At 32.9% G+C, this 15650-nt stretch overlaps 3 protein-coding genes and 1 long non-coding RNA gene across 4 annotated transcripts; 3 read left to right on the forward strand and 1 right to left on the reverse strand.

Annotated features, from left to right (window-relative positions):
- Positions 1-7192: 7192 nt before the first annotated feature.
- On the reverse strand, positions 7193-8212 carry LOC128396499 (uncharacterized). Its single transcript, XR_008326798.1, has 2 exons — positions 8001-8212; positions 7193-7923 (listed from the first exon to the last, which is right to left on the reverse strand). It is a non-coding gene; the product is annotated as an uncharacterized LOC128396499 (long non-coding RNA).
- Positions 8213-8954: 742 nt separating this feature from the next.
- LOC128396491 (RNA-binding protein lark-like) lies at positions 8955-10624 on the forward strand. The gene is made up of 4 exons (XM_053357085.1): positions 8955-9170; positions 9285-9401; positions 9498-9709; positions 10110-10624. Exons 1-4 carry the CDS (start codon positions 9153-9155, stop codon positions 10384-10386), a joined length of 624 nt encoding a protein of 207 aa, XP_053213060.1. The 5' UTR covers positions 8955-9152; the 3' UTR covers positions 10387-10624.
- Positions 10625-10893: 269 nt separating this feature from the next.
- On the forward strand, positions 10894-14195 carry LOC128396461 (uncharacterized protein KIAA2013 homolog). The gene is made up of 6 exons (XM_053357054.1): positions 10894-11220; positions 11342-11442; positions 11542-11814; positions 11884-12038; positions 12107-13025; positions 13416-14195. The coding sequence occupies exons 1-6, from the start codon at positions 11156-11158 to the stop codon at positions 13817-13819; spliced, it is 1917 nt and encodes a 638-aa protein (XP_053213029.1). The 5' UTR covers positions 10894-11155; the 3' UTR covers positions 13820-14195.
- A 113-nt stretch (positions 14196-14308) lies between these two features.
- LOC128396479 (uncharacterized) lies at positions 14309-15285 on the forward strand. The gene is made up of 3 exons (XM_053357073.1): positions 14309-14659; positions 14721-15005; positions 15062-15285. Exons 1-3 carry the CDS (start codon positions 14372-14374, stop codon positions 15206-15208), a joined length of 720 nt encoding a protein of 239 aa, XP_053213048.1. The 5' UTR covers positions 14309-14371; the 3' UTR covers positions 15209-15285.
- The last annotated feature ends 365 nt before the right edge of the window (positions 15286-15650 follow it).

Below are 15650 nucleotides of genomic sequence, written 5' to 3' on the forward strand. Positions count from 1 at the left end.
TCGAAACGAATGCTCGACTTGTCTTTTAGATCACAAATTCTCAACTCTTCTTTCTTGGTGGTGTCTTTTCTACTTTTTTTGGATAAGTATAATGAAGACCAGTTGGTTTTTTTTGGTTCTTTTGGAGTTAATTGTTGATTTAGTGTTGATTGGGTAACAAAGAAGGTGATGGAGGATTGTGATTAATTGGACTACTTTGTCTCGGTCCATTATTTTCCCAATCTTGAATCAACTTTTCGAAATCTATGTTTATGTCTTTTGGTTTCTTCTTTGATTGTTTCGGGCCACCCGGAACAAACTTAGAAGATTTTGCTTCTGTATTATCATCAATCGTAATCCATGATGAGTCATCAATTGGGACAATATCTTCACCTTCTTTAAAACTAACTTTCTTCAAGACAGGATACATAGAAATACCGTCTATAGTTGATGAAGATTTGTGGTCAAAATTAGAAGAGTTCGATTTATCTCTTATGACAATAGGGATTTTCGAATTGTTATTGTCGGTATCGAGAGTTGTTGAAGCATTTTCGTCGATATCGGGAATTGTTGAGGCATTTTCATCGATGTCAGGAATTGTTGAAGCATTTTCATCGATATCAGGAGTTGTTGTATTGTCATGATTATTGTCTGAAGTCATTGGATCATCAACACCACCGACACCACTAGGAGTAATATCATTGATCATTTCGTTTCTTTCAATAAAAGGTTTCAACCTTTCGATATTAACGGTCATTCTCCTTCGATCTGTTCCAGTTCCTTGAACTTGATATGTTAATGGAGTTTTTCTCTTGATGATGATGAAAGGACCATGAGATTTATGAAGGAGTTTATTTGCTAAGCCAGGTAGAGTATGGGGAAAACGGACCAACACTTTGTCACCTTCAGAATATTCAACTGGTACTCTATTGTTATTATAATTTTGAGCGTATTTACTTTGAGCTTCTTGTAAATTTGTTTCACCATTTCTTGAATTTTAGGCTAAACACACTCAACAATTTCATCTTGATCATAACGATAAAGAAGAGGTAATTCAACTTCTGTTGGTAACAAAGGGTCACGTCCATATAAGATTTTGAATGGTGTAAATTTGGTACTGGCTTGTTGATTAGTATTATAAGCGAAAATAACGAAAGGTAAATATTCATCCCAATCAGAGTGGTATTTATTGACGTACATTGATAACATGGTGGCGATGATTGAATTGACTCGTTCAACTTGTCCATTACATTGAGGATGATAAGCGGTAGTAAAATTATGTTTGATGGCCAGGATGTAGTTAACTTGTTCAAGTAGTTTACTTGTGAAATTAGTTCCTTGATCTGATAGTAAAGTTTTTGGAGATCCATGACGGCAGAAGATATTAGTTATAAGAAACTTGGCCGTGATTTCAGCAGTATAACTACTAACGGCTTGAGCTTCAACCCACTTTGAATAATAATCAATTGCAACTATTATATATTCTTTACCGTGAGCTCTTGGAAAAGGACCTAACACATCGATCCCCACTCTGTCGAAAGGTTTTTCAGTTAGGGGCAATGGACTGATCAGACCAGGAGTTTTGATAAATGGTGATTTCCGAGTTTGACATTTGATACAACTGTTGACATAGTTCGTTATCTCTTTATTCATTCCAGGCCAAAAATAATGAGTTTTAATTCGATTATAAGTTTTTGAAACACCAGGATGACCGGCGAAGACTGAGTCATGATGTAGAGTACAAACTGCATTTCTCAATGGGTTTGGTACAACGATTAAGTCGACATCACCTTCTGGAGACCAGACCATTCGATAGAGAACATTTCCCACGATTTTATATTTACTCAATCTTCTTTGTCGATTTTTACTCAACTTGAGGAAATTGTTTAATTGATTAATTATCGAAGAACAAAATCGATCTTTTTGTTGTTTCTCTTGGAAATTGTATGTATTTAAAGCGACTGATAAAACATTAATCCTTTGTTCTATTTTGTCTTCACAATCATCAGGTTCTTCGACGGGATATCGGCTTAGACAATCGGCATCTTGGTGACATTTACCACTTTTGTAAATAATCTTGAAGTCGAACTCTTCTAAGAACAAAGTCCATCTCATCAGGCGAGGAGGGAGTTTACGTTTATTTTTCAAGAAACACAGAGAACAATGATCAGTTACTACGGTGAAGTGTTGGTGATCTACATAAGGTTTAAATTTTTCGAGAGCGAAAACTATGGCACAACATTCTAATTCTGAAATCGAATAATTACTCTCACATTTAGAAAGCTGACGTGAAGCATAAGCAATTGGTTTCCACCCTTCAGAATATTTCTGAACAATAACTGCGCCTAATCCTTGACCAGAAGCATCAGTTCGAATTTCTATTTCTAATTTAGAATTATAATGAGCTAAAACTGGTGGGTTAATTAATGCTGATTTTAAAGTGTCGAAAGCTCTCTGTTCTTCTGATCCCCACTGAAAACCTACATCGTTTTTTGTTAACCTAGTTAAGGGTTTAGCTAAAGTGGCAAAGTTTCTTATGAATCTTTCTATAATAAGAACAGAAGGCAATAAATGCTCTAACATCCTTTAATTTTGTTGGTGTTGGAAAATCTCTAACTGCATCCAACTTTTTCTGTTCAGGAAATTGACCTTCTTTAGTAATCTTGAACCCTAAATAAGTAACTTCAGGTAAAGCAAAGAGACTTTTTGACATGTTTAATTTGAGGTTAGCTTGGATTAAACGTTGGAAAATCAATTCTAATCGAACTAAATGTTGTTCAAAGTTTGAGCTGAAGACTAAAATATCATCTAAATAAACTAAACATGAATTATATTTAAGTCCTGAAAGAACGACATCCATACAACGTTGGAAAGTAGCTGGAGCATTAGATAAACCGAAAGGCATGACATTGAACTCATAGAGACCATCAGTGGTAACGAAAGCACTTTTTTCTTTATCATTTGGATCTAATCCGATTTGATAATAACCTGATTTAAGATCTAAACTTGAAAAGTAACGAGCACCCTGTAAATAATCTAAAGCATCGATAATATTTGGAAGAGGATAATGATCTCGTTTAGTAACTGAATTTAGTTTTCTGTAATCAACGCAAAATCTCCAATCTCCTGTTTTCTTTTTAACCAGAACAATTGGTGAAGCCCATGGTGATGATGACGGAGAGATGATGTTGATTTCTTGAAGTTCATTAACTAATTTATTAGTTATTTCTCGCTTTTCTGAAGATTGTCGGTATGGAGAGACCGATATTGGAGGTTCATTTCCAGTGTCAATAGAATGGACAAATTTATTGGTTAAACCAATATCATCAGCAGTTAGGGCAAATACTTTTTTATAATGTACCAACAGCTTCTTTAGTTTGTAGATTTGATTTTCATCAAGGTTACTTCCAATTTTGATCTTATCGAAATCAGAACCAAAGACATCAATGTCATTAGTAAGATCATCATCTTTCTCAAAGATTTGTTTGGAGAGGATACCTTGATGATCATCATTAATGTCGATTATTGGACTTTTATCAACAGTTTCAAACGTCCCAAGAATTGAACCAAATTTGACTTCGACATCATTCTCAGTGAAGTTACATATTTCGGTTAAACATGGTTGATTTTTGTAATTAACAATTGCACTAGCCAAGACTGTTTTGTCTTTTCGATCCCAAGAAACTGGAGTTTGAATGAGATAATTTCCATTTTTAACTCGTTTCTTTCGTCCAGGGACAACAGCAATGAAACAACGAGATCGAGCAGGGACAACTGTATCTTCAGCGGCATGAATAGTATCTGGACAATTATCTAAAAGGATAATTCCACGATAAGTATCAACTAATACCTTAGCAAGTGTGTTAGCGTTTTGACCAATTAGAGCGGAAATTGATCCAGCTAGTGATTCGACGACCATGGTAAGGATAGTAACAGTTGATTGTTTTCTACCAGATTCAAAAGTGATAGTGACTTCACATTGACCAAGATGTTTCATGATGTTACAAGAAGCGGCTGAAACGATTGGACCTTCGTAAGGTTGTAGAGGTGTGTCTAATTTATTAAATGTTTCTTTATCAATTATTGTTATCATTGCACCAGGATCAATAACAGATTTAATTGGTTTTCCATTCATTAAAACAGTTGTTTCAATTAATTTACCAACTTGCCAACTCAAGGGTGTAGATGATTGAGACGGGTGATGAATACAATTAGAAGTAAATGCAGCTGATGTAGATGGTTTAGGTGAAACAGATCTTGGAGGTGTTTTCGGTTGTGGTCGATCAATCGGGCTACCCGGTTGATTTGGCACAAACCGATTACGTTAATAAAATTTTGATTTTGAGATTGATTCTGGTGATAATTAAAATCTTGTTGTTGATTTTGGTTTCGTTGTTGACTTGGTTGTTGTTGATAATGATATTGTTGTTGTTGTTCATACTGTTGACGTTCTCTCTGTCTTGCTAATTTAGGACAATCTTGAATAACATGATAGTTTTCTTTACAATAACGACAACCAACAACGGTACGATCCCTATTATCATTATTATAATTAACTTGGCCATTAAAATTACGATTATTATTTCGATTGAAACTTGATCTTCGTTCGAATGGTTGGTTAGAAGTATTTTTCAATTTAGCTATTTCTTCTCGAAGTTTATTCAATTCTTCCTAAATTGTCGAAACATCTGGTTGTATTGGGGTTTCGATAGTTGATGTACTGAATGTAACAGTTTGATGAGCTATAACGGGTGGAGAGCGTAAACTTTCTTCACAAAGCTCAATAATCTTACATAATTCTTCGATATTTGTAGCAGGTCGAGAAATGAGCACATTTTTAACTGACGATTGTAAATTCGGAAGTAAACCATCCACGATCAGCATAAATTTATCTTCGTTTTTAAGGGCAATTTTTCGACAGAGAGCATCTTTCTTTGTTATGTAAGACTCAGCTGATTCATCTGAATTTTGTTTCATATGAATAACCTGTGACCAAATATAATTATGAAAATTGGGGAGAGCAAACTTATCTTTAAACTTTTTCTTCAAATCAGACCAAGTTGATGGAGCTCCTTCGATTCCTGGGGCCATGTAGCCATCATACCAAATTTTTGCGGAACAAGTAAGAAACGATCCAAAAGCGGCGAATTTATCTTCATCATCCCACTTAAGTTGAGTTGCTTTTCGATCATATTCAACTAACCAACTATCGAGTTCTTCTCGATCTTTCGGGCTACCCGAAAAGAAGCGAAGGAATTGTTTGGTTGCACCTCGATAAGTGGGGGTTGAATCGTTTTCACTGGTTTTATTGTGGAAAGTTGACATCTCGATAAGTTGATTTGAATTTGCCATAACTTCACTAAGCGGATCCCACCGCTGCCACCAATTGTCACGTTTGATTTTGTGACGGTTTTAAATATGGCAAATTAAAGTTTAATGGTAATAATTTTATAAAATGTTTAGAAGGGTACACAAGTTAATAATTGATTTATAATTGAGGGTGAACAATAAAGAGATTAAGATATAATAAAGAAGAAGAAAATATAAGAATACGGATTAATAGAAAGAAATTGATGAAAATCAATGAACACAAATTAGAAAGAAAACAATTGATGAAAATCAATTGAACACAAATTAAAAAGAAAAGAATTGATGAAAATCAATTGAACACAAATTAAAAAGAAAAGAATTGATGAAAATCAACTGAACACAAATTAAAAGAAAAGAAGATTAATTAATTAATAAGGTGAACTTGAGTAGTCAAATGAAAATTTAACTCTGAGGATTCTAATTGATTTACTTTTGATTTTATACTGATGTCGAATTTTCTTGATCTAATCGATGAGATTGATTCTCATGGGAACTTTATACTAATTGATTTATTTAATTACTCTGTGAATCTTAACTAACTGATTACTATTAAATTGGTTAATTGATTTGATTTCCTGTAATTTACTGAGTTAACTATTACTGATTTCCGATAATTAATGGTGTAACTTTAATTGTTGTTGTTTCCTAAATCAATTTTCTGATTAACTATTAAATTAATTACTGTCTATTCATAATTGATCTTTCTGATAATCAATTGATTGATCTAAATTTTATATAACATCTTTCAATGATTCGAGCACCCGAATCATTGAAAATTCAATTTATCTAATTTTAAGGAGGAATTCCACCACAACGGACACCCGTTGTGGTAAGGAAATAGGGAAAGGAAGGAAAAGAAACATGTAAAGTTTTAATTTTTACCTTTTCTTATATATATATTTTGTATATATAAAATTAGCCAATTGTAGCAAAGAAAACTGAAAATATCAATAAACAATAACAATTTTTGAATATAAAACACTTGTTGTGATAGTTGTTGTTGTTGAGGTGAGAATGAGGAAAAGGAAATAGAGAAAATGGAAAAAAAATAGACAGGAAGAAGAAAGAGGAAAGGAATGTGGGCGGAGGAAGAGAAAGAGAAGAGATTTAGGTAGACAGAGAGAGAAGAAGGAATTTGGGTGAGAGAGAGAGAAAGAGAAAGGTAAAGATGATGAAATTTTCATCATCACATACACCAAAAGATTAAATATGATAAACCCAACCTGTTAATCTAATTTCTGTTAACCTTCCAATGTACTAATGTATTGAATATAACAATTAATTCAACTTAGCTTCAGCCTTTGTTATCATAAACTAAAATGTGGGCAAAAAGTTTATTGATCAATCTAATTCTTGAATATTTTTAAGTTTGGAACACTTTCCTTGAGTTATCTCTGAAAAATCTGCCAGTTCACAATAAAACTCTTGAAAAAATATCAGATCAAAACAAAACTTTGCCGTTCATACCCTAGTAAGTTGATCCACTGAGTTGCAATCACCATTGCATAAGCTGAGTTTCTTTTGAGATTGAAACATTAACTTTATGATAATTCTTCAATTGAACCATTAGATCAAATAATAGCTAATGAATGGTAATTGATAAAATAAACTCCCACACTACAGAAATTGAAACAAAAACAAATCAATTGAGGTGATTAGTTTAACAAACAAGATTACTTTTAATTGTTTTCCTTTTGAGGAAAATGTGTGAAGGAATCCTCCTCGAATTTAGTAATCACAGTAACAATTAAGTACAAAGTACGATCTTTTTTAACTTTTCATCGATTATCATTGATCAGGATCAATTATTTCAGATTCATTATGAAAAAATGAAACATTCGAGTCCAGTTTTATGAAATTATTTTTAATATTAATACTTTTTATTTGATAAGACAAAGCATATTGACCAGTGGTTATTTTAACGTGACATTTATTGTGCAATTAGAATTTCATATTGTCGGTAGAAAGAGAATAATATTTCTTTCAAGTGGTACATTTCTGCTTTCAGATCAGAATTTCCGACTTTAATAACATCGTAAAGAGAAGATAGTTGCCGTTTAGCAGCGTTTCCATAAGTCCGAAGAAGATCATTTTCGGCAGTTAAACTTTTCGATTCGATATCAGTTCTGTAAATATTAATCGAGCTCAAAGCTTTATTCTGGCAGCTATTGCAAGAGGTTGCTAGAAGATCAATAATCGCCGACGGAGTGTCTTTCGTTAGATCAGAATTCGAAGTGATTCCAATTCTTTATTAAAAGTTTCTGTCAATTTAGCGAATTGCTTAATGTAACCTTTGAGTATTTGGTCGCTACTTTCGCCCCCATAGATACTTTCAGTTTGGTCCATAAACTGAAGACCAGTTTTGACGCTTTTTAAGCCTTTGATTGTATTGTCACAAAGCTCAACTTGTTTTTTATTGATTCCAACAGAAGATTTGACCAGTTCTATTTGTCCAATCTTGTGGTCAATTCGTTTTCGGATCAAGGATTTCACCAGCTGGATTATATTTGTCAGCAGCCGCTTCAAGCCAAACAGAATCTTCGATCGGGTTTGTACAGTAAATCACATTGATTCCTATTGATTAGAATTGATTAGAATTAATTAAATTACTTTATCTAGCAATTCATCACATATTATTAATTTAAACTTACCCAAGTAGAAAAGAGCGACAGTTAAAACTTTTAGATCCATTTCGATAAAATGATTTAGTGAATCTGATCCAAGGAAATACAAAGTAAAATTATGATCAATTCAAGTTACCGAGAAAATGAACAGCAATCAAATGAGTTAATTAGCGATTTATTTTTATATTTTCCACAAATGATAAGACTAATCTTTAGTTAATATCAAAATCATATTGAGATACCAATTGCAAATTCTTATGTAATCAATTCATTGTGGTGGGAAACATGTTTATTGCCAGAATTTAGCTTTGAACTCGATTAATATTTACAGAACTGATATTGAATCGAAAAGTTCAACTGCCGAAAATGATCTTCTTCGGACTTTTATGCCAATTTTCTCGATTTTCAAGCAATTGAACCTCTTAAATGTTCAAACCTAACTAACCTAAAGTCACACGGCTCTAGAAAACGATCTCCCAAAGTTCGATCTCGATCAATTTTTCTGCATCAGAAATCGATAGCGATCGATTTATAAACTGGATCGGAACTTCACTAATTTTAATCCTCCATTAATTACAATTGACAACAACAGTTAACTCGTTTGATACAACAGAAATTCTGGCTTATTGCCTCTTATTTTACTTTTTATTGTATAAAATTAATTTTTAAATGAATCTCTCATTTAAATTCAACTTAATCTTTCCGATGTATAAAGTTATCCATTTAAAAATTATCAATCCCTGCGATTTTACATCACAACGGAAATAAGCTAAGTTTAATTTAATTGCATTTGATTAGCTCAGATTAAAAAAGATTCCAATCCAAATGCATCAACCAATCAATCTTTTAAATTTAATTTTTCTCTTAAAATTAGATGAAAATGATAAATTTGATTTTCTTTTGTTTCGAATTGGCTGCAATTCAAAAGTGGCGCCATTTTCAGTGAAAGTGAGAGGGTTAGGCTTAGATTGGAAAGATTTGTGTTGATAATCATTCATTTAATTAAAAGCGAAGTTAATTCAACTGTTTGATTGATGGATTAACTAATTAACTCTTTTTAATGACGTTGTTAATCTGAACTGAACTTCTATCATCCTTTCGATCGACAACTTCGAGTTCAGATCATTTTTCATTCTAATTACTGTGAAAATTGTTTTTCTTTACTCTTTTTACCTTCAAATGAATCCTTCAACTAAGGTGAGTTTTTACCTTCTTTTTTTTAATTGTCCCATTTGAGTTAATGATTTGTTCTAATTGTTGTTTAATTTTCACGTGTTTTATCACACTCCTATTTTCTTTTTATGCTAATAGACTAAAATATATATTGGTGGTCTTCCTGATTCTTGTAGTACTGAGGATTTAAGAGCTGCTTTTGAAAAATATGGGAACGTAGAGGAATGTGATGTTATTAAGAATTTTGGTTTTGTCGTGAGTATTTTTTTATTGTTTATTTGATTAAATTGTTTCTCTCGATTATTGACAGTTAGTTTTTTCACCTTTATCCTCTGTTTCTCTTTAATCCAGCACATGGGTGATGAAACTGAAGCCAGATCTGCTATCGATGCACTGAATGGATCCGAGTTCATGGGAGTAAAGATTACAGTTGAAGCTTCTCGTAGTAAAGTCAGACCAAAGCCAGGAATGGGGGGTAAAGGTCAATGTTACCGCTGCGGTAAAAGTGGTCATTGGTCGAAAGAGTGTCCGCGAAATACTTCTGATCGTCATAATCACAACGGGTGTGTAAAGCTTTATGTACAAATTTGTGAAGCAAAAATCTTCTCTTCTATCAAACAGCTACAACGATGTTTGCAAAGAAATTTGTTTTTCAGTTCATTTTTGGTTAGTTAATTTTCCCGATTGGAAGCTCAGCTTCTAAGAGAAAAAGAAAACACTAATCAATATCGTACAAAATTATTTTCCATTTTTGTTTAACCAATTGTGATCAGTCTTACACCTTAATTGTTATTCCAATTATTTTCTAAGTCGATTGCAATCAACCTTTCTCTGTGTAGATATTATTAATTTAACTCGTTTATTTTTCTTTTTATATTCTTGATTGGTAAAAAAATATCGAAATTGACTTTTTCACTAACATTATAACTTTCACTTACCTTTCTCCCGGTCCGGTCTTTTTAGTCGTGCTCCTCTTCCCACTCATTCTCAACCTCCTCCTCCTCCACAGCAAATGCCTCCTTCAGGCCCCGCTGGTTGGTACGGAGGAAGATACGGTCCAGTTCGTAATTATCCGGCTGAAAATCGAGGTTATGATCGTGCTTATTCTCGCCCCTATCCGGATCTTTATGATAGGAGGCCACCGCCACCACCTTTACCACCACGCGAAGAAATCTATTATAGAAGACCTTATCTCGAAGAATATTCTTACAGAAGGTCACCTTCGAACACAGATCGGTAAAAGAATCAACAAGATCTTCATTTTTACATTTACTCATCTAATTCGGTGATATATTTACATCGCTCTTGAAACAAAATTCTCGTGTTCGTGCCGATTTCAGATCATTTTTCTCTTTTTCTCTCTTTATTTATTCATTATCATCTCGGAATCGCTAATCAACTAAACGGAAACTTATTTTCAGTTACTCTTTTGTTTGACCTTCTTTTTTGTAATTAATAAAATGAATAACCCTTAAGTAGTTTGATTAAAATCTCATCTTAATCTCAGAATTATTCATAATTTTCACAGTAGGATAGGTTATATTCAGTTAATTGGATTAATGATGAAAACAACAATCAATTTCAATCAAGAAATTAATTGTTAATTTGAAAAGACCCGCGTTTCCCCCGTCCAGAGTTCGGTTATTGTTATTATGCAATCGAATTAAACTTGAATAGCTAGTGACATCTATTGGATTCGCACGATACTAATTCTTTTTTGTGGTTGAAAGAAAATGTTTCAGATTAATTTAAGAAATTGACATTTTTTAATTGATCAACTTTATTCAGAATCAAAATTAATTTCATTGATTATTTGAATTGTTAAAGAGAAAAATTACTCGACTATCAATGGAAAGCAATCAGTTGATTATCGATTAACTCGGTTACTCAAATTGTCGACTTGTCGGTTATTGTGTGTCTTCAGTTGAGACAACAGATGATTTGAGATCAGGTGGAACTGATTTAATCATGTTGACAAGTTGATTATGTTTATTTAATTAAAGTTAATTATGGCAATTCTTGATTATTTGGATTTATACCTGAGGAAATGGAAGCGCTATGACTCACATCAATCGTATGTTAACAATTTAAATTAATGTCGTAAAGTAAATTATTTCATTTGTTTATTAATGTCTTTTAACTTTCTTTTTTTTTTGTCATCATTATTTTGATTAATTAATTTATCCACACGACAGCCGTAAACGTTTACTTATCACATTGTTAGCCATTTGTATTATATTAGTCTACATAGGACCTTTCTTTTTCAAATTTTGGCAAAAGAAACCCAAATTTCAAGGTAATTTTTGTTTTAAATTTTCTATTTCAAATGTGGACATTGTGTCAATACATTCAACTTGAAATGATTAAATTTCTTTCATTTAATTTCTTTTAACAGATTTAACTGAGCCATGCTTTAGATCTGTTGGTGCTTATCTAAAAATCTTACAAGAAGAAGAGAGATTCGAAGCCCACCGGTGGAATAATTTAAACCCAGTAACTGAATCTTCTGACCATTATTTACCTTATGTAGGAAATGGTAAAATCGGTTTGCCGCTGGACAATTATTCGGACAAACCTTTTTATATTCTGAGTAAAAGAGCTTTGGATTTACCTCTACCATTTCATCCATTGATTGAGATTGAAATCGCCAATAGGAATGGATTCAAGCGTAAGAATACAAATGACCTCTAATCATCTCATCTCTAAATTCATTTACTTTCTCTTTCATAATCAACAGAAGGGTCTACATCCGTTCGTTATGTCCAAGGCCATGTCTTAAAGGTGACTTGTTACACTTATTTCGCCAAAGATGTGTCTATCAAAGAGACGATCTATGCTCACAGATTAATCAACAATCTTCTCGTCCAAGAGATTGATATAATTAACCATACCGTAAGTGAACATAATCTAAATTTGTTTCAATTACGAGAAATTGATATTCTCATTTAATTTGATTCCAGGATGCGCCTTTCATATTTAGCTTTAAAAGACTTGGTTGGAAAGGGGATCCCAAAGTGAAAAGTCAAGTAGTTCCAATAAATGCTGTGGATAAATTAAATTATTTTCAAATTCAAAGTCAAATTGATTGGAAAGATGATAATCGTAAAAGTATCGGATTCTCTGTTATTGCTCCTGAAATTCCAAATACAATTGAAGTGCCTCATGGGGGAAGAAAGACCATTGAATTTCGAACCTTTTTAAATTACACCAAGCCTATTTTGAAGAATCAGATATCACGTTATGAGCCCGATCTTAGGATTTCTCTGCGTGAAACCGTAAAAAGAGTGGCTGAAATTTCATCATTGAATTTGTTCAGCTTCCATCGTAATGCTTGGTCAGAATTATGGAAAAGTGGTTTCGGAATAAGTCTCTCAAAAGCTCAAAACGTTCTGAATGGAGATGCAATTAATGCTACTCTTTACTATTTATTAAGTCATAAGAATGCCTTTGATGCTGATTACATGTTCAAAGATCTTCCCAGTGCCCTCATATCCATGAGATCATCCAGTTTACTCAACAAACCAGACAGTTGTTACAATGGTCATCCAACTTTACAAGCATCGGCATTATGGTCACCAATGGATTCAATAAGTGACATCAATCGGATTGTATCACTTTGGTTGATGACTTTAGAGAAACATGGTTGTCATAATTTAATTGAATCCGGTGCAATGGGGACACTCCAAGCCTACATATTAAGTTTAAGTGCTCTTAAATTCACCAAAAATCACATTGAATTCAATACTCACCCTCAAGAGTTACATCGTGATTATTACATTCGTCGTCTTAATTATGGCAACAACACTTCATTGAACATTACGGTCGCTTTGGGAGAAGATAATAAAGCGTCGATTTATGTTGCCATTGATAAAAATGAAGGTGAATAAACTTTTCCAAATGAGTTTATGAAATGTTTTCAATGATTAGTTTATAAAAATAAACAATCAATTGAAAAACATTGATAAATTTCATAAGAGAGTCTCAAGAAAATTCAAATCCATTATATTAATATGATCAATCAGCTTGGTGAAAATGTATTTTCACAATCATCTCTGTATTTGAGATTAATGGTTTTTTTCCATGTACCAAATTTATCTATCATAACAATTAGTAATTTAATTTTTATGGTGTTAATCTGATTGTGTAGTAAGCGCCATAAAATATTCTCACATTTCATAATTTATGGATTAACTTACATTTATGTTGCAATTTGTTGTTTTAAAGCTCTAATTATGTTTTTCTTATTGTTTCCATGTTTTAATTTTCTAGGTGATCATAAATTTTATGCTTGTGACGGAGGCTGTATGGATGCACCAATAAAATTATCTTCGATTCCAATTCAATTTCCAGTAAAATTAACTCAACCCTTGACTGCAATTCTTTATATTACTCCTGATTTGGAGCATATTCAAGAGCTGAAACACACAATTCACGTTAAGGAGATAGTTGAAGCACCGGCTCATGAACATAACATTATTGCTCTTCATCGACATGGTCATAAACTTGGCGGACTTCCTGCAATATTTTGGCTTTCAATTGTATTTTTAATTGTGATATTTCACCTCTTTCTTGCTAAACTTATTTACAATGAGTATTGTGTCGGCTCATCTTCATCATCTTCATCATCCTCATCCTCGGGTTACACTTATGAAAGAGTCCGTTATGCCGTATAGTCAGAAAATTTTGGTTTTTTTCTTCTCACAATTGATGAAATTATTTCAATTCAATTAACCTAATCACCAACAAATCGATCATCCTTCATGGGTATATCTTTCATCAACCATTGTCATTGTCAATCTAATCATCTTAATCGAGAGCAACAATCTCAGCCCAATTAATTAATTTGTGACTTGCTATTTATCCTCTATCGTTTATATACATTAACATGGTAATTTTCCAGTTCCTCCCTGATCTCCTCAACCAATTTCTCAAGAAACAATCAACCATCAAATCATCAATAAATTAATTTTTTTCTTCACTTTTGTTACTTGATGTGGCAAATCAATGCACCATCAAAGTTGGTAATAAACATCAATTTTAAATTGAAAATTTTCCTAAATCGATTCATTAACTTGGCAATTGGTCAAATTTTGTCTTAATTGTGACTTCTAGTTAGAGTAACTTTTTCCCTTTTTCAACCACAATTTAACTTCAGCTCGAGAAAAAGATTCAGACTCTGATTTACAATATTTTCTGTCAATTTGTCTCTGACAATTGAATCAACCATGAAAATTAGTTTTTCTTTGTTAATTTTGTTAATCACCAAAATCTTAACTCAAACAACTGATGAAGTGATTTATTCAGATGAGGAGGGTTTCGAAAGAGACATTCAACCCACCCCACCGCCTCCTCCAGTCCCTCAAGTCTTGCCTAATGAATCAGAGAATAACAGTTCAGACCCATCGGCAAATAACGTTGAACCTTCTCGATTTTTGCCAATTCGTCAAATTTATGGCGAGGCCTTGATTCGAGGAGCACCCGGTGTCCGAGGTCTAATTTACTTTATCAATTCGGTAATTAAATCGAAACCAAATTCAATGATAAACACTAACGATGAAAGTTTTTCTTCGACAGTGGAACGGAGTTGGAATTCACGGGATCGTTTGTGGCCTTCGTCCAGGTAACCATGGATTCCACATTCATCATTATGGTTTGACAGCCAACGGCGGTTGTGATGCTGCTGGTCCACATTTCACTCTTTACCGTTGGAACCACGCTGGACCAACGGATAAGTATCGACACGCTGGAGATTTGGGTAACTTGAAGGTTGAACAAAATGGCATCGCTTTTATCAATCAATTCAATGGTCAAGTAACTTTAATGGCCGCAAATAACACGATCCTTGGACGGTCAATTGTGGTAAGTTAATCAACACTTTTTCGAGGGCAATTGACTTTTAATTGTCTCTTTGATAGATTCATGAGTGGCCAGATGACCTTGGCCTCGGACGAAAGGAATCAAATATCACCGGTAATGTCGGTAAACCAATTGCTTGTGGATTAATCGGATTAAGAAGAGATAAACCTTATCTACCAATCAATTGTCCTCCTCCAAATCTTTAATCAATTAATCAATTAATCTCTTTATCACATTTATCATTATTCTTCTTAAAGTGAACAATAAAGTTAAAGGTTAACAATTCGGTGCTTATTTTTCATTTAGGTGATGATTTAATTGTTAATCTAATTGTGACGATTTATACAAATTTGATCATCTCTTTTTGTTACTGTAATTGATTTTTTCTCAATATTCTCTCTAATCAAATGTTATTTTAATATCGTCATCGATTTCCCAATAAATCAAATCATCGTTAATTATTCTAATTTAAATAATATTCTGTCTAATTGTCTCTCCACATTGAAACAATTAACAAAAAAAGAGAAAAAGAGATCAGGTGGCGACACCTTTCGGTTTTCTTTTTCTTGTACATCTGAAAACAGAAAAATTTTTCTTATTTTCATTCATTTTTAATCTCTGTCATTGTTTTCATTTTTTCTAATTACA

This window comes from Panonychus citri, unplaced genomic scaffold (genome assembly GCF_014898815.1).
Source record: "Panonychus citri isolate SS breed McGregor unplaced genomic scaffold, ASM1489881v1 Contig00144, whole genome shotgun sequence".
NCBI classification, from domain to species: domain Eukaryota; kingdom Metazoa; phylum Arthropoda; class Arachnida; order Trombidiformes; family Tetranychidae; genus Panonychus; species Panonychus citri.